The 23,375-nt window shown below is 38.9% G+C and overlaps 1 protein-coding gene across 1 annotated transcript in view; it reads right to left on the reverse strand.

The window, feature by feature from the left end:
• Positions 1-1,876: 1,876 nt before the first annotated feature.
• LOC137500506 (trichohyalin-like) overlaps positions 1,877-23,375 on the reverse strand; it is a 196,175-nt gene continuing 174,676 nt past the window's right edge. The window contains exon 14 of the mRNA XM_068227425.1: positions 1,877-2,161. Within this exon, the coding sequence (XP_068083526.1) occupies positions 1,959-2,161 (203 nt within the window). The 3' untranslated portion in view covers positions 1,877-1,958. The remainder of the gene's footprint in view (positions 2,162-23,375) is intronic.

The following is a 23,375-nucleotide window of genomic DNA, read 5'->3' on the forward strand; positions in this document are numbered from 1 at the left end:
ACGTGCCAAACAAACCCTTGTTAGCTGTGAACTAAGCCAACACACTGACAAACAAAGACACTTGAAATTTAACCATTAGGGTTTCTATATACAGTTATTTAGAGCGGCCCGCGGTACGGTTGAAAAGTTCTTCGCGAAACGCGACCGACACGAAAATGTGAAACAACTGAGCGTCTCTTCTTCACTTTCCAGTCTGCGGCTAATTATTACCGTCTATTTATCTGTAGTGAACTTTGCGCCCTAATATAATCGGAATTTAACCCTGCACCAGTTAATTTAGTCAACTGTACAACTGAAAACACTGTTTATCGGTCTTAAAAACCATATACTGTTATTTATATATTCACGTGGCAACGTTCACGTACAAGTTTCGGAGCAATACCGAACAACGTTCACATCACGTCGGCTTCCACGATCAGAGTGATGCTCTCCAAAGCTTGAGACGCTAAGGAAGTGTGGCTAACGCCGTTGTAGCAATGGGATTCCCGGATGTTTAGAAAAATCACCAATCAGCGTGCTTGCCATTCATAATGACTTAATATTAATTATAACATACCATAAAACACACTCCAAATAACATCAAATTTCTTCAGATTATTTCTATCGCGTACTCCTGATTATATTTCACTTGTCGACCTGTGGAAATCCGTCAACTAACAGAACTGATTTCAAGCAACTGTCCATGTTGGTAAACCTGAGATTATGACTTCGCGTGATCCAGACTTCATAGTTGCCATACCCACGCGTTGTCATTGGCTGAATATTTCTCTTGGCCAACATCTTCTACGTGTGCCGAGATGTGCTAACTTCTGGTGACGCTAAGCCTTTCTCACGGTCCCGAGGAAGTATCGCGCAATATCCAGCGACTTCATGTCTCCATGGACTTCTGGTCTCAGCTATCCTGCGATTCTCTACTTTTACCATATATGACTGAAATTTATTTCAATAAAATTATGTATTATGTCAAATAATAATCTGAGTATCTCTTATGGGCGTCAGGATACGGCTGAGTACGGTAACACAGCTGACAATGCAACATATTTGGTGCACTCAGCACCCGGTACATCGAGTGCAATGGTAGAGGTCATGAGACGGAGAAACTGCCCTTTTTATTGTTTCAATTTAAACTTCCTGATAACTACTGCATTCTAATGGACACTAGATAAACGACTATATCCAAGCACGCGACAGGAACCGTATAAGGTACGTGCAGCGGCCTATAAACACACATGAAAATCATGCCCATATGGCATACGGGCGCCGACCACAAGCAGGAAAGCAGTGCACCCATATCGTTTACGGGTATAGTATTGAAAGTGTTAAAAAGGTATGAAAAATTAACTTGCTATAAAGAAGTAAATTTTCATTAACCGACCAGAGAACTGTATGCCCCAAACATATGTTCTGATATGCAAGTAGTCATCACTCATTAGAATTTTTTTTTTTTTTTTTTGCGTCGCAGCGACACAGATAGGTCTTACGGCGACGATGGGACAGGAAAAGGCTAGGAGTGGGAAGGAAGCGGCCGTGGTCTTAATTAAGGTACAGCCCCAGCATTTGCCTGGTGTGAAAATGGGAAACCACGGAAAACCATTTTCAGGGCTGTCGACAGTGGGGATCGAACCCACTATCTCCCACTTACGCGACTGCAGCAATTGAGCTCGGTCTCATTAGAATTAGTGCATGAGCTGAGAGAGTACAAAGGTCAAAGATAAGTCGCGGAGATAGGAGACTATAGGGGTTGCGAACACCAAATTACTGCAAATTAAAAGTCGCTGGGGAACTCATTGTTCCAGGGTTAAACAGCTAAACAATTGAAAGACCTTAATTTGCAATTGCTTTCAATATAAATGATTCCTTTGTTGATGTGAAAGTGATCAACCTTTATTGTGAACATGCTTGATATAGGAATTTTGATACAGACAGATCTCATAATTTACTTTTCCCCTCTGTAGTTGTTAACCATTTCTCTTCATGATGGAAGGGGTTCTGGTCATGGAGCTGATCCGATTTAACTCTTGCTGGTGTAGCACTGCTCGGGCTACTTCTCGAGACAGCGAGTCCATTGCATACTGGATCTCATCACTGTCAAGGACTTCTTCATCAGACTCCTTCAGAATTTTTTCTGTCACCCTGGTCACCACATCATTTAACTTCTTATCTGTAAAAATAAACAAACACATTCATCATTCCATTATTTGTGACTCACATACATCTTCACTGTACACTGTTGTGCATCTCACCATTAAGTCTGCAAGCCTATGTAAACTGACTAAACACCTCCACAATTGCAAATAGTACTGTGGACTCGTTTAGTACCACACCTCTTATCATACACCATCTGCAGTGATGGGAAGAGTACAAGAAAAAAGTGATTGGACTCAATTACAGTTACATGACAAATATTTCACTCAATTACAATTACAAATTATTTTTTCAATGAGTAATCAGTAAAATTTCTGTTACAATTACTTTACAGAATGGTAGTCTTAGGGAAATATATAATATATAAAATAAGAGTTTTATCTGTACAATGCTCAGAATTTAAAAATAATTGCTTTTCTGTATTGGTCATGTCCACAGTAACAAGTAAATGCACTTTTTAATTTTCCATAATTTTTGTCTGTCAGCCAGTCTGTCTGTATGTATGTATGTACATGCATCACGTGAAAACGGCTGAAGAGAATTTAATGAAAATCAGTATGTAAAGTTGCAAAATAAGTCACTACAATCTACGCCATAAATAATTTTATTCATGCTGAGTGAAATGGTAACTTAGGGGAAGGCCTAAATTTTAATTCTCAAATACTTACTGTATGTTACTAGTGGTCTTATCAATAAATACTACATAACTAGGGTTATATACCTCCTCTGCAAACCATGTGACCTTGCCGCGGTGGGGAGGCTTGCGTGTCCCAATGATGCAGATAGCTGAGCCGCAGGTGCAACCATATCGGATGGGTATCTGTTGAGAGACCAGACTAACGAATGGTTCATCGAAAGGGGGCTAGCAGCCTTTCGGTAGTTGCAAGGGCGGCAGTCTAGATGATTGACTGATACGGCCTTGTAATAATACTCAACATGGCTTAGCTGTGTTGATACTGCTACACGGCTGAAAGCAGCGGGAAACTACAGCCGTAACTAACTCCCGAGGACATGCAGCTCTCTCTGTATGAATGATGCACTGATGATGGCTTCCTCTCGGGTAAAATATTCCGGAGGTAAACTAGTCCCCCATTCGGAACTCCGGGTGGGGACTACACGGGAGGGGGCGATAATCAGGAAGATGGATACTGACATTCTGCGAGTCGGAGCGTGGAATGTTAGAAGTTTGAATCGTTGTGGTAGGTTAGAGAATCTGGAAAGGGAAATGGATAGGCTAAAGTTAGATGTAGTTGGTATAAGTGAAGTACGTTGGCAGGAAGAACAAGATTTTTGGTCAGGCGACTACTGAATTATCAACACAAAATCAAACAGGGGAAATGCAGGAGTTGGTTTAATAATGAATAAGAAAATAGGGCAGCGGGTAAGCTACTACGACCAGCATAGTGAAAGAATTATTGTCGTCAAGATAGACACCAAACCAATGCCCACCACAATAGTGCAGGTCTATATGCCTACTAGTTCAGCAGATGATGAAGAAATCGAAAGAATATATGAGGAGGTAAAAGATTTAATACAATATGTAAAAGGTGACGAAAATCTAATTGTGATGGGAGACTGGAATGCAGTGGTAGGCCAAGGAAGAGAAGGTAGTACAATAGGAGAATTTGGATTGGGACAAAGGAATGAAAGAGGAAGTCGGCTGGTTGAATTCTGCACTGATCATAATTTAGTCCTTGCCAATACTTGGTTCAAGCACCACAAACGACGGCTGTATACGTTGACGAGACCTGGAGACACTGGAAGGTATCAAATAGACTTCATTATGATTAGGCAGAGATTCAGAAACCAGGTGTTGGATTGCAAAACTTTCCCAGGAGCAGACGTGGACTCTGACCACAACTTGTTGGTCATGAAATGCCATCTGAAGTTGAAGAAATTGAAGAAAGGAAAGAATGCAAAAAGATGGGATCTAGACAAGTTGAAAGAAAAGAGTGTGAGGGATTGTTTCAAGGAACATGTTGCACAAGGACTAAATGAAAAGGCTGAAGGAAACACTATAGAGGAAGAGTGGAGAGTCATGAAAAATGAAGTCAGTAGGGCTGCTGAAGAAATGTTAGGAAGGAAGAAAAGATCAACTAAGAATAAGTGGATAATGAGAACTTCCTAAGTCGCTGACTTACTTTACAAACATATTTTAAATCTGCATTTTACTTGAAAATCTGAATATCTTCATTTAAAATGGAAATTATGAAAATTAACATTCATTAAATAAAATACACACTCGTCGAACCTTGTACTCACACTTACTTATTACCTGCTTACTTACACATACGTTATTTGAAGGGCGCCAGCTGCCACTCAGTACAGCAATAATAGAATGAGACTCTTGACTATCTCTAGGGTGTGGGGTAATAAGCTTACTTTTGACAACATACCATACAAGTTCTGGGAAAAGGAGATTGGCGTTCGGTTTCCCCATTAATTTTGAGGTTAAGATATTTTACTGTCAATGAAATGAAACTATGAATTCGTTTGGTAGAACAAAATATATTCTTTAAATAATATATAAAAAATAGTGAGTCTTGTTGTGATAAAACAGATGAGAATATGAAATTATGACATTGCAACTGAAAGAAACTAGGCATGAATTTGAATTCTACTTGACCGGACATTTAACAATTTATACGAAATATTTCCCTCACTGATTCACTTGACTGTACCTTTAACACTTTGAGTGTAATTACGACGTAATCCATTGCTCTGGTGTTTACTGTAGATGTGTCACGCCTAACGTGGTGATACATCCTTGCGACTGCTTCTTCTCCATATCATCTGACTTCTTTGTAAGTCAATATGGTATGACCTCTTGGCAGGTCCAGGGTTGCCCTCTCTGACTCCTTGGTAAGCCTTGCGTCCGCGTCTTCCACTAAGTGACGGACCAACCATTTGGTCTCACTCTCTCAATGACCAATAATTAATGGCTCACTGAGTCTTCTCCATCTCTCGTTCACACTCGTTGGCTGACCACCTAAGGCCTCTTGATCTAGTAGACTACTTCACTGTACTGCATCCGTATAAGTAATGACTGACGCTACAATATGCATCCACCTTATATAGACGTTGGTTGACACAACTACGTAATCTCCAGAAATAACAATGACATACTCCCACCTACGCGACAGATATTAAACACAGTGGTGAAATAGCCCGGAGGCTGACTCTCTGAGCGCATATTCTAAATAAATACAATGACGTAGCCATGGCTTGGCGATGACTTGGCAGAATCGCCAACAATATTGCACAATGCACCAACGTCACACCCAATCTCTGATATATACAACAATTCTCACTGTACAGGTATTGAGTATTATTCTACACATACGTATATATGCATACATCTAAGTACAATCTTGCAAGCAACAGGCAATTGCAAAATCGAATTAAATAAGACTGATAATTACAATAATAGTAACAATATCACAGATAAAATAATAACACTGACATAATAATAATAATAATAATAATAATAATAATAATAATAATAATAATAATAATAAAAAAATACAGATAAAATCATACAATAATAAAAATACAGATATCATCTTGTAACGGGATTTGAACCGTTACAATAACTAAGGAGATACTACACCTGATTGATGAACAACGAAAATACAAGAATGCTAGAAATGAAGAGGGTAGAAAAGAATACAGGCGATTAAAGAATGAAGTGGATAGAAAGTAGCTAAGGAAGAATGGCTGAAGGAGAAGTGCAAGGATGTCGAAGTCTGTATGGTCCTGGGAAAGGTAGATGCTGCATACAGGAAAATCAAGGAAACCTTTGGAGAAAGGAAATCTAGGTGTATGAATATTAAGAGCTCAGATGAAAAGCCACTTCTAGGGAAAGAAGACAAAGCAGAAAGATGGCAGGAGCATATCCAACAGTTGTATCAAGGTAAAGATGTAGATAATTTGGTTCTGGAACATGAGTCTGTTGATGCTGATGAAATGGGAGACCCAATTTTGAGGTCAGAGTTCGACAGAGCTGTGAGTGACCTCAATAGGAACAAGGCACCTGGAATTGATGACATTCCCTCTGAATTACTGACTGCCTTAGGAGAAACCAGCATGGCAAGGTTAATAAAAAAATAAAAAATAATAGAGCACGACTAAGTAGTATTGTAGTGTAGTCGTATATTAATTACCTTATTGTTGTGTACTATCCCAGACAATATATCCCTCCGTTCATTTTTTTTTTTGCAAATAAGTTATTTTTTTTTTTAAATTTAAAATTTTTCCCCCGTAAAGAATGGCTAAGGAGCGCGAGTGTACTTATTGTGGGTGTGGTGAGGCATTGAGGGGTATGAGGGAGGAGTTGGAAAGTTTGAGGGAGATAATTAGGATTCTCACAGAAGACGGGAAGGAAGATAGGACTCCCTCAAACAATGTACAGGTTACAGTAGGTGTACAAGAGGGAGGGGAAGGAGAGGGAGGAGTTGTAGAAGACAGGTGGTCTAATGTTCTAAGGGGAAGGAGATTGCAGGCCAAGGGCTCTATTCAGGATCAGAATTCAGGACAGGTGTCTGTGCGAAATCGGTACGAGTCACTCCAGGTAGAACAACAGAGGGAAGATGAGGGACAGGGAACTGTTGCTGAGATGCGTGGAAGTAGGAGGAAGGGAAAAGGTAGGAAAGGGAAATGTAGAGTAGAGGATAGGAAAAGACAGGTGGAACAGGGTCATGGGAAGGAGAAAAGGGAGGAGGAAGTAGCTTCTGCAGCTATCAGGAAAGATAGGGCTGACCAGGAGGGGAGGGGATCAAATGAGGTGGGTAGGGTTGAGGCTCTGGTCATGGGGGATTCCATCGTTAGACACGTGGGGAAAGTGTGTGGAGGAAAGGGAACCAGGGTAGAATGTTATCCAGGAATTAGGTTGAGGCAGATGTTGAGGAAAGTAGAAGAGAGGGAGGAGGGGAAGGAGAAGGTGGTAGTGTTTCACGTTGGTACCAACAACGTAAGGCAAGCTGATATAAGTACCAACATAGTTGGAGATGTGTGGGATCTGGTAAATGCAGCACGGGTGAAGTTTAAGAAAGCGGAGATTGTTATTAGTGGAATACTGTGTAGGAGGGATACTGACTGGAGGGTGATTGGGGATTTAAATGAGACTATGGAGTGGGTATGTGGGAAACTGGGAGTGAAATTTCTAGATCCTAATGGGTGGGTAGGAGAAAGGGATCTGCGCTCGGATGGCCTTCATTTAAACCGCAGTGGTACGTATAAGTTAGGAAATTTGTTTGGAAGGGTAATAGGGAGGTACATTCAGGGAAACGGGATGGCCTAGGGAGCGGTGATAAGGGAACAGGGAACTGGAAATCAAGTAGGGATGACATAAAATTGTTAGTGTTGAACTGTAGAAGTATATTAAAGAAAGGAATAGAATTAAGTAATTTAATAGATATATATTTACCAGATATTGTAATAGGAGTTGAATCATGGCTGAGAAATGATATAATGGATGCAGAAATTTTCTCACGGCACTGGAGTGTGTATCGTAGAGATAGGATAGGAAAGGTGGGAGGGGGAGTTTTCATTCTGGTGAAAGAAGAATTTGTAAGCTACGAAAAAGTTAAAGATGAGACACATGAAATTCTAGGTGTAAGGCTCATTTCTAAAGATAATAGGCAACTTGATATATTTGGAGTGTACAGATCGGGAAAGGGTAGCACTGATGCGGATTCGGAATTATTTGATAGGATAGTCAGCTATGTGGGAAACGACATGGAAAGAAATGTGATTGTAGCGGGAGATCTGAATTTGCCAGATGTCAATTGGGAAGGAAATGTGAACGACGGGAAGCATGACCAACAAATGGCAAATAAGTTAATATGGGAAGGACAGCTGATTCAGAAAGTGACGGAACCAACCAGAGGGAAAAATATTTTGGATGTGGTGCTGATAAAACCAGATGAGCTCTATAGGGAAACTGAAGTAATAGATGGTATTAGTGATCATGAAGCTGTTTTTGTGGTAGTTAAAAATAAATGTGATAGAAAGGAAGGTCTTAAAAGTAGGACTGTTAGGCAGTACCATATGGCTGATAAAGCAGGTATGAGGCAGTTTCTAAAAAGTAACTATGATCGGTGGAAAACGGTAAATAAAAATGTAAACAGACTCTGGGATGGGTTTAAAGAAATTGTTGAGGAATGCGAAAACAGGTTTGTACCTTTAAGGGTGGTAAGGAATGGTAAAGACCCACCTTATTATAATAGAGAAATAAAGAGACTAAGAAGGAGGTGCAGACTGGAAAGAAATAGAGTTAGAAATGGCTGTGGAAGTAAGGAGAAATTGAAGGAACTTACTAGAAAATTGAATCTAGCAAAGAAGGCAGCTAAGGATAACATGATGGCAAGCATAATTGGCAGTCATACAAATTTTAGTGAAAAATGGAAGGGTATGTATAGGTATTTTAAGGCAGAAACAGGTTCCAAGAAGGACATTCTAGGAATAATTAATGAACAAGGGGAGTGTGTATGTGAGGATCTTCAAAAGCCAGAAGTATTCAGTCAGCAGTATGTAAAGATTGTTGGTTACAAGGATAATGTCCAGGAAGAGGAGACTAAGGCCAAAGAAGTAATAAAATTTACGTATGATAACAATGACATTTACAACAAGATACAAAAGTTGAAAAATAGAAAAGCGGCTGGAATTGATCAGATTTCTGGGGATATACTAAAGACAATGGGTTGGGATATAGTACCATATCTGAAGTACTTATTTGATTATTGTTTGGCCGAAGGAGCTATACCAGATGAATGGAGAGTTGCTATAGTAGCCCCTGTGTATAAAGGAAAGGGTGATAGACATAAAGCTGAAAATTACAGGCCAGTAAGTTTGACATGCATTGTATGTAAGCTTTGGGAAGGCATTCTTTCTGATTATATTAGACATGTTTGTGAAATTAATAACTGGTTCGATAGAAGGCAATTCGGTTTTAGGAAAGGTTATTCCACTGAAGCTCAACTTGTAGGATTCCAGCAAGATATAGCAGATATCTTGGATTCTGGAGGTCAAATGGACTGTATCGCGATTGACATGTCTAAAGCATTTGATAGGGTGGATCATGGGAGACTACTGGCAAAAATGAGTGCAATTGGACTAGACAAAAGAGTGACTGAATGGGTTGCTATATTTCTAGAAAATAGATCTCAGAGAGTTAGAGTAGATGAAGCTTTGTCTGACCCTGTAATAGTTGAGAGGGGAGTTCCTCAGGGCAGTGTTATCGGACCTTTATGTTTTCTTATATATATATAAATGATTTGAGTAAAGGAGTGGAATCGGAGCTAAGGCTTTTTGCGGATGATGTTATTCTCTATAGAGTGATAAATAAGTTACAAGATTGTGAGCAAGTGCAATGTGACCTCGAAAATATTGTGAGATGGACAGCAGGCAATAGTATGTTGATAAATGGGGCTAAAAGTCAGGTTGTGAGTTTTACAAATAGGAAAAGTCCTCTCAGTTTTAATTACTGCGTTGATGGGGTGAAAGTTCCTTTTGGGGATCATTGTAAGTATCTAGGTGTTAATATAAGGAAAGATCTTCACTGGGGTAATCTCATAAATGGGATTGTAAATAAAGGGTACCGATCTCTGCACATGGTTATGAGGGTGTTTAGGGGTTGTAGTAAGGATGTAAAGGAGAGTGCATATAAGTCTCTGGTAAGACCCCAACTAGAGTATGGTTCCAGTGTATGGGACCCTCACCAGGATTACCTGATTCAAGAACTGGAAAAAATCCAAAGAAAAGCAGCTCGATTTGTTCTGGGTGATTTCCGACAAAAGAGTAGCGTTACAAAAATGTTGCAATGTTTGGGTTGGGAAGAATTGAGAGAAAGAAGAAGAGCTGCTCGACTAAGTGGTATGTGATATTTATTACATGTAAGTGGTATGTTCCGAGCTGTCAGCGGAGAGATGGCGTGGAATGACATTAGTAGACGAATAGGTTTGAATGGCGTCTATAAAAATAGGAAAGATCACAATATGAAGATAAAGTTGGAATTCAAGAGGACAAACTGGGGCAAATATTCATTTATAGGAAGGGGAGTTAGGGATTGGAATAACTTACCAAGGGAGATGTTCATTCAATGTTTACATAGAACAGGCAGTAAAGGAAATCAAAGAGAAATTTGGAAAGGGAATCACAGTCCAAGGAGAGGAAATCAAAACCTTGAGATTTGCCGATGATATTGTTATTTTATCTGAGACTGCAGAAGATCTCGAGAAGTTGCTGAATGGTATGGATGAAGTCTTGGGTAAGGAGTACAAGATGAAAATAAATAAGTCCAAAACAAAAGTAATGGAGTGCAGTCGAATGAAGGCAGGTGATGCAGGAAATATTAGATTAGGAAATGAAGTCTTACAGGAAGTAGATGAATATTGTTACTTGGGTAGTAAAATAACTAACAATGGCAGAAGTAAGGAGGACATAAAATGCAGACTAGCACAAGCAAGGAAGAGCTTTCTTAAGAAAAGAAATTTGCTCACTTCAAACATTGATATCGGAATTAGAAAGATGTTTTTGAAGACTTTCGTGTGGAGCGTGGCATTGTATGGAAGTGAAACATGGATGATAACTAGCTTGGAAAGAAAGAGAATAGAAGCTTTTGAAATGTGGTGTTACAGAAGAATGCTGAAGGTGAGATGGATAGATCGAATCACGAATGAAGAGATACTGAATCGAATTGGTGAGAGGAGATCAATTTGGCTAAATTTGACGAGAAGAAGAGATAGAATGATAGGACACATCTTAAGACACCCAGGACTTGTTCAGTTGGTTTTTGAAGGAAGTGTAGGTGGTAAGAACGGTAGGGGTAGACCAAGTTATGAATATGACAAGCAGATTAGAGTAGACGTAGGATGCAATAGTTACGTAGAAATGAAAAGGTTAGCACAGGATAGGGTGGCATGGAGAGCTGCATCAAACCAGTCTATGGACTGATGACTCTAACACAAGGGTTATATAGTATTCAATTTCCAATTATTTATGTCTTATACATTTTTACCATACCAGCTATGATAACAGAGATGTTAATGAATTTAGATTTTTGTTGCTAAGTCTATACAAGCACCGAGTCACGAGAAAATGGGTAAACAGATTTTACTGAAAATCAGTATGCAAAGTTGGGGAATAAGGAACTACAGTCTGGACATTAAATAATTTTATAAGATGCCCTAATATCATAGAGTTGGAAGAAAACTAAATGTGAAGGCCTACAATATAGGAAGCTCATAAAATTGAACAATAACATTACATAGACCACTGTGTGTTGTGATGTGCTTTGTGTCTTCTACTGCCACTCATCTCTGATAGATGGGATTACTGCTGCATGCCAAGTATAACAGCCTACATGAATATTGTCGGAAATAGCTGGGGAGTTAGTTCTCTCTTCTTTAGCTTGCCAAACCTTTCCTCTGGTTCATAAATTTTCTGATACTACTGGTACATAACACGGTGGTTCATCACAGCATTCCAGCTGTTCAATCCCTACTCTGAGGCACTGATTAGAATCAGCAGTGTGCACATTTTACAGAATAATGACAGAGGAGTGTTTGCAGCTGTCTGCTTCCTGGTCATTCCAACACTGGAACTTTGGACTGTTAGAACAGCAGCATTGTACTGTTACAAGTTATGAATCTCATTTTTTGGTCTGTATTGAGCCACAATATATTATTATTTACTGTACTTCAAACTTTTATTTGAAATGGCAACCTTTTCTAAACATCATATTTTTTGTTCCACACTAAAACTTTACAGTGTTATTGATCCTATTAATGGGACATGTTTGACCCATATTTTGGCATCATCAGCCATGTTTCTTAACTCAATGAATCAAAATATCCAGGATCCTGGTTATTTTTATCCTTATAAGAAATCTTTAAAATTAATGCTATTTTGGAAGTTGTTTAAATAATATGCTTTTTATATAACTATATGATTAATGTAGACATGTTTATATCTTAATGACATATCATAACAATTGGTTTTATTTAATGTTTATCAAGTGTAAACGTACATTTTTAACAAAATTATTAGGCATTATTCATTGTGACATCCTTGTTAGACAATATTCCAATGGGAGCACAAAGATTGTGACTTCAAGAGTACGTGTTCACACAATAATGAAATAACACACTAGTGGACAGTAGAGGCTGAGCAAATAAACCTGCCAAAGTCTTTCAAAAAATTATAAACATACCGTATTTCCTGGCATAATTGTCGCACTTTTTATGCCAAAGTTTTTGAAAAAATAGTAGTGTGCGACCATTATACAAAGAAATTTTAATACCAGTATTTGTATTACCGGTACTCAAAAAATTTATTTATAACTAAATTGTATTTGATCCAAATTTAAGATGCACATAATACTCGCGTTTATACATAAAAATAATTAAACTAGTCTAAAACAAAATTCATAATTATTCGCAACAATTCGGCGAACGTTTTTCCAACCTGAAAATAAAAATGAACGTATTAAGTTAATTGTCATTAATTTGAGTATTAAAGTTAAATATTACACCTGCAAAAAGTTATTGCTTTGTTCTAAAATACGGACTTACCGGTACACAATTTATTCCAAATCTTCTGTGTCGCTATTGCACGTTTCGGTATCTGATGCGCCGTCCTCACCGCTGTTAATACCAGTATCAGATTCTTCATCTCTCTGCCACACTACGTCATCTTCGGATCTATCTAGTGCATTTGAAATCCCAGTCCTTTTGAAGCTCTTGGAGACTAGTTCAGGTGGTATAAGATCCCAACTCTTCATCACCCACGAGCATAACAAGTCCACGGGTGGATGCCTGATATTTCCAGCGGGCGTCAATTGCTGATCGCCGTTCATCATTCACTCGTAAAATCGACGAAAGTGGTCTTTAAAGGGTTTATTAATACATATGTATAGTGGCTGCAAAGCAGATGTTAGGCCACCAGGAATGACTATCTGTCGTGTCTTATTTTTACTGAGAAGTTGCTTCACTTTGTTACGAGGTGACCTCGGAAACTATCTAAAACAAGCAGAGCTGGTTGTTTTAGTAGTGCACCAGGTCTTCTATTCCACACAGTTTTAACCCAGTCCAGTATGAGTTCTACGTCCATCCAACCCTTTGGTTGCACCCGTACATGAATTCCACGGGGAAGCTGTATATTCTTAGGCATAGTTTTCCTCTTGAAAATGATGTAAGGCGGCAACTTTCTTCCATCAGCTGTAATGGTTAGCATTGCCATGCATCGCAACTTCTGACTACCGCTGGTTTTCATCAATACACTCCGTGATCCTTTTAGCGCAATAGTGCTCTTGTGAGACATATCAAAAAGGATTGGAGTCTGATCGGCATTACCGATTTGAGAAAGCAAGTACGAAGTTTCCTTGCGCAAACGTATGACAAATCGGTGAAAATTTACAATCTTGTCCGTGTAATCAGCAGGCAAATTTAGGCTTAGTGTTGTTCTCCTTCGCAGTGACAGATTGTGTCGTCGCATGAACCCCTTAATCCACCCACGACTCGCCTTAAAATGAGTTATGTTGTGTTTGCGCGCTACCTCCCGTCCCTTAATTTGTAACATTTCATATGACGTACATAAACACTTCTTCGTCACTTATAGGAAATTTCCCTGTTTTAGGGCCTCTAAACGCGCATCTAGAAGGGTTTGTGCTTTTTATCTTGTTTTTTAATTTCTGCCAGTCACGCACCAACTTTTCACTCACTGAAAATTTTCTTTCTGCAGCTCTGTTCCTGATGTTCAGCGAAGGCAAATACACTTAGCTTGAAGCCAGCAGAATAGTTTCTATATTTACCCATAATTGCTTATAAATGCTTCACACGTTAATGTTTTGCAATATAAATGACATTCCGTAATTGTTCACTATTAAAACAAATTATTTCTACAAATACCCCAAACACAAATTAAAAACTTAAATTCTCACACACACACATGTCTACAGTAATCACGCCAGTCACAAACAAATAAATGCATCTGTGATCTGTCCATTCCAGAGCAGCCAATACTGTTAGGCAGCAAGGAAGCATGCAGCAATTTGTTATCAGTTGAGCTCGTTGGTTGCGACACACTAGTGCGCTTGTGCAAAGCTCGCAAACCGGAGCACGGACGTCTTCATACATAGCTCTAGCTAGAGCGGTGTAGATCTACTGTAGTTGACCGTGTTCCAAGACGTCAGTAACAAGCATTCATTTTTTCAATTTCTTTTAAACATATGGTAATTAGGTTAATATTTCTTCCCAGTTATTGATGATTTTACATTACATTACTGACGAATTTATAAAATAAAACTTTAATACCATTGGATAATAATTATCTTGACTGCTTGGGTAAAAGTTTTCATCCCATGCCCGGACACTTATGACGTAGTAGTAAGATAAGAATCTAGCGATGACAACTGAGACATTGTAAATAATTCGGCTGACCGTGAGCTGTATAATTCCGTGGAAATCTGCATTATCATCTTGGATTTCACTTTGTGTGCAATAACGCAGGAGCCGGCCCCATGGTGTAGGGGTAGCATGCCTGCCTCTTACACGGAGGCCCCGGGTTCAATTCACGGCCAGGTCAGGGAATTTTACCTGTATCTGAGGGCTGGTTCGAGGTCCACTCAACCTACATGATTACAATTGAGGAGTTATCTGACGGTGAGATGGCGGCCCCAGTCTAGAGAGCCAAGAATAATGGCCGTGAAGATTCGTCGTGCTGACCACACGACACCTCGTAATCTGCAGACCTTCGGGCTGAGCAGTGGTCGCTTGCTAGGCCAAGGTCCTTCGCGACTGTTGCGCCGGAGGGTGGGTGCTTGTAATAATGCAGAATTCTATCAGACCTCTTGTCTACTAGAAGACAAGTGTGTGTTGGTACCGGTATTTCCTGGCGACGTTGCTGATAAGCGATAACTTACAGCCTTACATATTTCAAATGAGAACTCATAATATGTAGGTGGTGAATAAATTGTACACTATCTCACGACCACGTTGTCAAACTGCCGATAGCCTACCGGTAAGCATGCGTCGTACATATTCCTGTATTTATACATTGTGCAACATCTCGCAAATGTGACTGTGTTGCCAAATTGCCCATAAACCATACACGTATTTAAACTGAGCATTCATGTGCAACTTACATTGCAGTTCCATTTACCTTTTAACCAGATTGGTGAACAAAATTTGGACGTGCAACGATTATGCAATTAAATGTTTAAAGTCCAATTTTTGTATTGAAAATAAAGGATGCGACGATTACGCGGTGGCGACGATTATGCCGGGAAATACGGTAGCTATTTAGTTTTAACCAATGCTCACTTTTTAGCAGAATAAGTGTACTTATTATCATTGTATTGCATAATTCACCAGCCATTAAAAAACTAGTCAGATGTCTACATTCATCATACAGTTATACAAAAGGCATATTTTTTAAACAACTTCCAAAATAGCATTAATTCTAAAGATTCTTTTATAAGGATAAAAATAACCATGATCCTGGATACTTTAATTCACTGAGATAAGAAACATGGCTGATGATGCCCAAAATATGGGCAAAACATGTCCCATTAAGAGAATCAATAAGAATGTAAAGATTTAATATGGAACAAAAATATGAAAAAGATGGTCATTTCGAATAAAAGTTTGAAATAAATAATGTAGCGTAGTACTGTTTGTTAAAAGTGAGAAATGTGTGGTTTTTCATTTGATCGAGTATTTTATATGATAACATTGCTCTTAATCGCTATATTCCTACTGATGATATAGATAGTGATTCCCATAGGGAACCAGAAATATTTGTCCCGAATGAGTAACTCGAAAATACCAATATACAGTTGAACCTGACTTATACGTATATCAAGGTGAAGAAAAAAAAAAACAACTTGCAACTCAGAATTACTTAGAAATCAGACTCACACAATACATCACATATTTATTGAAAAACCAATGGAATAGACCTACATGTGTAAATCCTTGCAAATAATAAATATTTTAAGACAGAAAATATTATTTTGAACTTGGTCCAGCCTTAAAGAAATTAGATAGTTTGGCTTTTTTCACTTTACTTGCATTAAGAGTATAAACCTCCTTTTGCAAACTTAGTAATGAATTCAAAGCATTTTCACTACAACTTTTCGCACTGATGTAATGCCTACACACATCGATTGCACTTAACACTTCACTCTGTTGAGGTGTTTCAAGATTCAAGTCATTATCTCCATCTTCATCACTGTCACTATCGCTTGTAGCTGGTCGATCACCACCACGTTGTAGGTATACATCAGCAATAATCTCTTCATTCGGTAGTTCTTCACATACAGCCATATTATCATCGAAATGCACAGAAGTATTAGCTCATTGCCAGACAAAACTTTGTCCCCATATTCATCATTAGAGGCAGCCTCTTCTAGTAAGACACCAGCTTTGCAGAAACAGTTGCTGATTGTGGAGGATGACACCTGCTTCCAGGCAGCCAAAATAAAGTCCATGGCTTGTAGCAAATTAGTGGAGAGAGGTTCATTTCCTGCATCACTCAGTGTTATTAAATGTTGAACTGGCATTTTTCTATAACGCATTTTTAAATTTGCAATGATGCCCAAATCAAGCGGTTGTAGAACACTGGTACAGTTAGGAGGGAAAAATTCCACTCGAACATTCTCCAGAACGATTTGAGGTGGATGTGCCGCACATCGATCCATAAGAAGAAGGATCTTCTTTCGTTTCTTTTTCATTTTAATGTCCAGTTTTTTCAACCACTGTTCCATTAGAAGCATAGCCACCCAAGAATTTCTGTTGGATTCATATTCCGTAGGTTATTTTGTTTTAGCACCCTTAAAATACATCGGATTCTTTGATTTTCTTATCACAAGTGGAGGAAGTTTGTCAGATCCATCTGCATTGGTAGCGAGAAGTACTGTTACACGAATTTTACTTTCCTTCCCTCTATGCCATGAGTCACCTTTTTCAGCTAGTGTCTTATTAGGAAGGAGATAGGCCAGTCTCATCACAATTGTAGATGTTTGGAGGCTGATAATCACTTACGATACCCAGCAGAACCTCTTCTTTCCAGTGTTGCACCATGACGTCGTCCACAGCTTTTGAGTCACGGCAAATTGTTCTCCCTGTGATTCCATGATGATCTTTAAATCCTTGCAACCATCCTGATGAAGCCTTCAAATCAGCAGTGATACTCATCATTTTAGCTAAATCCATTACCTTTGCCTTTGCCTTTCAACATATCGCCACTAATACGTAGAGCTGCAGCCCACTTTTGCTGGAGCCATGTGAAAAGTGCTTTCTCCAAATCTACGTACCTTCCTTCTTGCCGATGGCTGTGCTTCAATCATTCACTACTGATCTGCATTTAGGGCAGTCGCCCAGGTGGCAGATTCCCTATCTGTTGTTTTCCTAGCCTGTTCTTAAATGACTGCAAAGAAATTGCTGATTTTGCTTTGCTGATTTTGAACCCAATTTTAAGAATGCATCCAAAATAGTATTTCTTTTACTGATGACTGTACATAGCGTGGTATAAGCAATCCCTAAGTCTAAAGCAATTTCAGTTTTTGTTTTGTGTGGATTAGCATCCACTTCTCATATAAATTTTACTTTTTCATCTAGGGTATAACTTTTCCTTTTTCTATTCTCCATGGTTAATCAAAAGCAACTGAATGACAAAACTACTGTTCAATGGTAAACACCAGATACTGGCACTGTGCACATTTTACTTCTCCGTTGTTACCATGAAATAAATTCTCATATTCAAACAAATTTACTGTATTTTCTTTTGTTTCCACACCAAAACCACACACTTTGCTTGTAATGTATCTTAATCTTTGACATCATTGTGAAGGTAAAGAACGATGAAGGTAGAGGAGGAACGAGATAGAGAGAGAAGGGGAATCGGTCGGTTGGTCTTTGTTAAGCCACCAGTAAGTAAGGGTCAACAATGTCACTCGGCGAAACTCTTTGTTTTCTGTTTCAGCACCAAAACCTGACCGCTCTACTTCCGCCTATGCCGACAAAGAGAAAACTTTGTAAATACAGAAGTTTCTTTTAAAAAAATCACGTGCTCATTACAATTATGCAAAATTCAGTTATATTTCAATGACACTTAATATTTGGTGAATTATTCTAATCAATCAATACTGATCTGCATTTAGGGCAGTCGCCCAGGTGGCAGATTCCCTATCTGTTGCTTTCCTAGCCTTTTCCTAAATGATTTCAAAGAAATTGGAAATTTATTGAACATCTCCCTTGGTAAGTTATTCCAATCCCTAACTCCCCTTCCTATAAATGAATATTTGCCCCAGTTTGTCCTCTTGAATTCCAACTTTATCTTCATATTGTGATCTTTCCTACTTTTATAAACGCCATTCAAACCTATTCGTCCACTAATGTCACTCCACGCCATCTCTCCGCTGACAGCTCGGAACATACCACTTAGTCGAGCAGCTCTTCTTCTTTCTCTCAATTCTTCCCAACCCAAACATTGCAACATTTTTGTAACGCTACTCTTTTGTCGGAAATCACCCAGAACAAATCGAGCTGCTTTTCTTTGGATTTTTCCAGTTCTTGAATCAGGTAATCCTGGTGAGGGTCCCATACACTGGAACCATACTCTAGTTGGGGTCTTACCAGAGACTTATATGCACTCTCCTTTACATCCTTACTACAACCCCTAAACACCCTCATAACCATGTGTAGAGATCGGTACCCTTTATTTACAATCCCATTTATGTGATTACCCCAGTGAAGATCTTTCCTTATATTAACACCTAGATACTTACAATGATCCCCAAAAGGAACTTTCAACCCATCAACGCAGTAATTAAAACTGAGAGGACTTTTCCTATTTGTGAAACTCACAACCTGACTTTTAGCCCCGTTTATCAACATACCATTGCCTGCTGTCCATCTCACAACACTTTCGAGGTCACGTTGCAGTTGCTCACAATCTTGTAACTTATTTGTCACTCTATAGAGAATAACATCATCCGCAAAGAGCCTTACCTCCGATTCCACTCCTTTACTCATATCATTTATATATATAAGAAAACATAAAGGTCCGATAACACTGCCCTGAGGAACTCCCCTCTCAACTATTACAGGGTCAGACAAAGCTTCACCTACTCTAACTCTCTGAGATCTATTTTCTAGAAATATAGCAACCCATTCAGTCACTCTTTTGTCTAGTCCAATTGCACTCATTTTTGCCAGTAGTCTCCCATGATCCACCCTATCAAATGCTTTAGACATGTCAATCGCGATACAGTCCATTTGACCTCCAGAATCCAAGATATCTGCTATATCTTGCTGGAATCCTACAAGTTGAGCTTCAGTGGAATAACCTTTCCTAAAACCGAATTGCCTTCTATCGAACCAGTTATTAATTTCACAAACATGTCTAATATAATCAGAAAAAATGCCTTCCCAAAGCTTACATACAATGCATGTCAAACTTACTGGCCTGTAATTTTCAGCTTTATGTCTATCACCCTTTCCTTTATACACAAATTACGTATAAACGGATTACGTATAAATAAGGTTTAATTAACAAGCTTTTAAATTACATTTTGTTGGGACCTAAAGGAAATAATGTACAAATATGAATTACGCAGAACAGAGTTATGTATAAAGCAGGTTCAACTGTAAATGGTCCCGTATCTTACATAATAAATTTTGCAGCTAACTCATTTCTGTTTGCCAGCGTGTCACCCCAGTGTGCTACTGATGTCATTGTTATGGTCTATGTTGACTTCAGTTGGGAAAACCACAAAAACAGTCATTCTGAGAATTCTATAGCAAATCATGGGTACATCAGCTAGTCACTGATATTTTTGCATAGGGCTGAAATCACACAAAAGTTTGAAAGAGAAACATGTTACCTTATTTTGTGCTATTTTACCTAGCATAGAAAAGTGGCTATTATCACCAGGTGAGACTAAACATGGTACCTTGGAACTTTCAAAACTATCATTTCCCATTTTGTCTGACTCATTGGCTAAATGGTCAGCGTACTGACCTTCGGTGCAGAGGGTCCCGGGTTCGATTCCCGTCCAGGTCAGGGATTTTAACCTTCATTGGTTAATTCCAATGGCCTGGGGGCTGAGTGTTTGTGCTGTCCCCAACATCCCTGCAACTCACACACCACACACCACACATAACACTATCCTCCACCACAATAACATGCAGTTAGCTACACATGGCAGATCCCGCCCACCCTCATCGGAGGGTCTGCCTTACAGGGGCTGCACCCGGTTAGAAATAGCCACATGAAATTATAATTATTTCCCATTTAGTTAACGACTTTTAGCGGTTCAAACAATTTGCCATTTACCCAGTAATGCCATAAGTTCCATCAGTACAGTAGAGTCTCATTAATCCAAAGTAATTGGGACCGGAGTCTGTTCGGATTATGAAATTTCCAGATTAACTGGATAATATTTTCCAATAATAATGTTATTGTTTTTACGTCCCGATAACTAGTTTTACGGTTTCTGGAAATGCCTAGGTGCTGGGATTTTCTCCCTCAGGAGTACTTCTACGTGTTAGTAAATCTACTTACACAAGGCTGACGTATTTGAGCACCTTTAACCACCACTGGACTGAGCCAGGATCGAGCCTGCCAAGTTGGGGTCAGAAAGCCAGCGCCTAAACCGTCTGAGGAAAATAATTTCTACAACACCGTACAGTACATACTGTAATTGGAAATGTCCATTCTTTAGCAGTTATATTAATAAAATACTGTATAAAATTACAATAGGGTATTTAAGAACCTGTAGAGGAGAAAACGACAATGAAAATGACATGAGTGAGTGGATGGAAGCTGACTGTCATCAATTACAAACAGACCAAGGAATTCTAGCTATGGTGGAGAAAGAATCTGGAGTTGATGAGGAAGAGAGTAACAACGAAGACCACAATGAATAACTAGTGTCACATTCAGATGCCGTGGCCACCTTAGAACTTGCCAAATGCTTCGTCGAGCAACATTCCGCTGCTACGCCCACTGATGTGATGTTTATGAGACGCTGGTTTAACACTGCATCTTCAAGTAGGTTCCAATCACTATGGCAAAAGAAACTAACAGACTTTGTAAAGATAAACGACCAGTGATTGATGGTTTATGATGTGTAATTATGCTTACTTTAAGTTATTCTAGTAAAATATGACTTATAAAATGCAAGTAAATCTTCATTCTATAACATGTTCTTTCATTTCAATAAGGAGATATTTTAAAAAATTGAATATTTCAGTTTGGATTAACCAGACTTTCAGATTAATGGGGTTTGGGTTAATGGGACTCTAGTGTACTTGCAATGCATATAACTACTAAATAAAGCTGCACAAACCCATTAATATGCAACATCATCAGCTTTATTTCTCCTCCATCCTCTTGACATGTCCAAACCACCTTAGTTTATTCTTTTCAACTCTGTCACTTAGCTTTCCTATCCCAACTTCCTTCCTAACATCTTAATTTCTCACTCTGTCTTTCCTTTTCTTTCCTATCATATTCTTAGAAATTTCATCTCACTGGCTTGAATTCTACTCTCTTGCCTGCTAGTCAAAGTTCAAGTCTCAGCTGCACAACTCAGTGTGGGTACAGTACATTTTGTAAATTATCTCTTTACTTTTCCTAGGTACTTCTTTGCTCCAAACAAGTTTTCTTACACTTTGGAAGAATGTATTATTCTGCTGTACCTCCCTGCTAATCTCCATGTCCACCCTAGCATTTTGCATTAATTCACCTCCTAGGAATTTCAAGCTGTCCACAATTTCCAGACTCTGACTTCCAATTTTCACAGTGCCCTTTCCTTGCCTTTCCCCTCTCGACATCACCATAGTCTTGCTTTCCTCTGTATTGATTTTCATGACATACATCTCAATTTTTTTGTTCAGTACAGCTAGTTGTTTTTGCACTTCTTTGCACATCACAACATCATCTGCAAATAGCATATATTCTGAAAAACCACAAAAAATGCTAAAGAATGAACATACTCTTATTCAAAATGATCACCATGTGTGGCAACACAGTGGAAAAGACATTGAGGCCAGTCCAGCTGCACTAATCATGTCCAGTGGAATGATGTTTTTGACAGCTGACGTGATTGATTTTTTAACATCTAAGTCCTTGAGCTTCTGCCGCAGGGAATAATCCAATGTACTGAGGTCCGGACTTCCACTAGGCCAGTCAGCAGCACTGATGAACTGATCCTGGCCCTCCCCATACGTCATTAACAAAGGCTGGATTCGAACCCAGTGTATCTCCTTTAATTTTTCAGTTAGTAAATGCCATGTGTACCTTTTATATGCACCAAAATGTGAATCATCCTTCGAAATATGTAATGTAGTTCATAGAGATATATTCATTTCACGAGACAAAACTGTTTGTTTATGCAAAGGATTGTGCTGAATCCTTGCATGAATAGCATTCACAACTTTTTTTCAATATACACTCTTAGGACGGCCTGATCTGACATGATCAACAGTTGCACCCGTTTGTTTAAACCATGCTACTGTCTGAAACACAAATCGTTCATTCATACCAAGAGGTTTCAACATAGAACAAATTTCCTTAGTAATACCAATATAAATGGTCCGTTATTGGACATTATAATTTTCCAGCTAACTCATTCTTGGTTGCCAGCATTTTGCCCTCGTGTACTAGGGTGGGCTCATCTGTTGGTACCTGATTTCAGATTCCCTATGGGAATCAACATCTATATCAAATTTCTTTAGCTCGCTTTCTACAGTGAAATAATGCCAACAGAGCAATACAATTTTCATATCCTCCCCACTCCATCTTTCACTGCTGCCTGCTGTTGGCACACTGCCGGTTACTGGCAGAGTCATGAAGGTGACCTTGTGGATGACGACATATAGCGTTGCCACACTTCCTCATTCACAATTTTTATACTACAGTGTGTTTATATTTTACTGACAGAACTTATGGCAGTACTGTGTACTTTACCAATTAATCTGTATATTAAAAATGTTTATTAAAAACAGTTTTGCCCAGTCCATCCAGCCATTCTACTGGACTGATGTGCTTAATTCTTCTTTTATTCCGTCTGGAATTACCTGCCACTGAATTATCAGTCCTATTTGAGAAATCCTAAAATCAAATTGCTAACTGCGTGTACTTAGCAGGTTGCCCACAGTTAAGGAGCAATATCTTTACGAAAAGATAATGGCAAAGCTAAACGATTAAAAATGACAGACATCTGT

Source organism: Anabrus simplex, chromosome 4 (assembly GCF_040414725.1).
Source record: "Anabrus simplex isolate iqAnaSimp1 chromosome 4, ASM4041472v1, whole genome shotgun sequence".
In the NCBI taxonomy this organism is placed as follows: domain Eukaryota; kingdom Metazoa; phylum Arthropoda; class Insecta; order Orthoptera; family Tettigoniidae; genus Anabrus; species Anabrus simplex.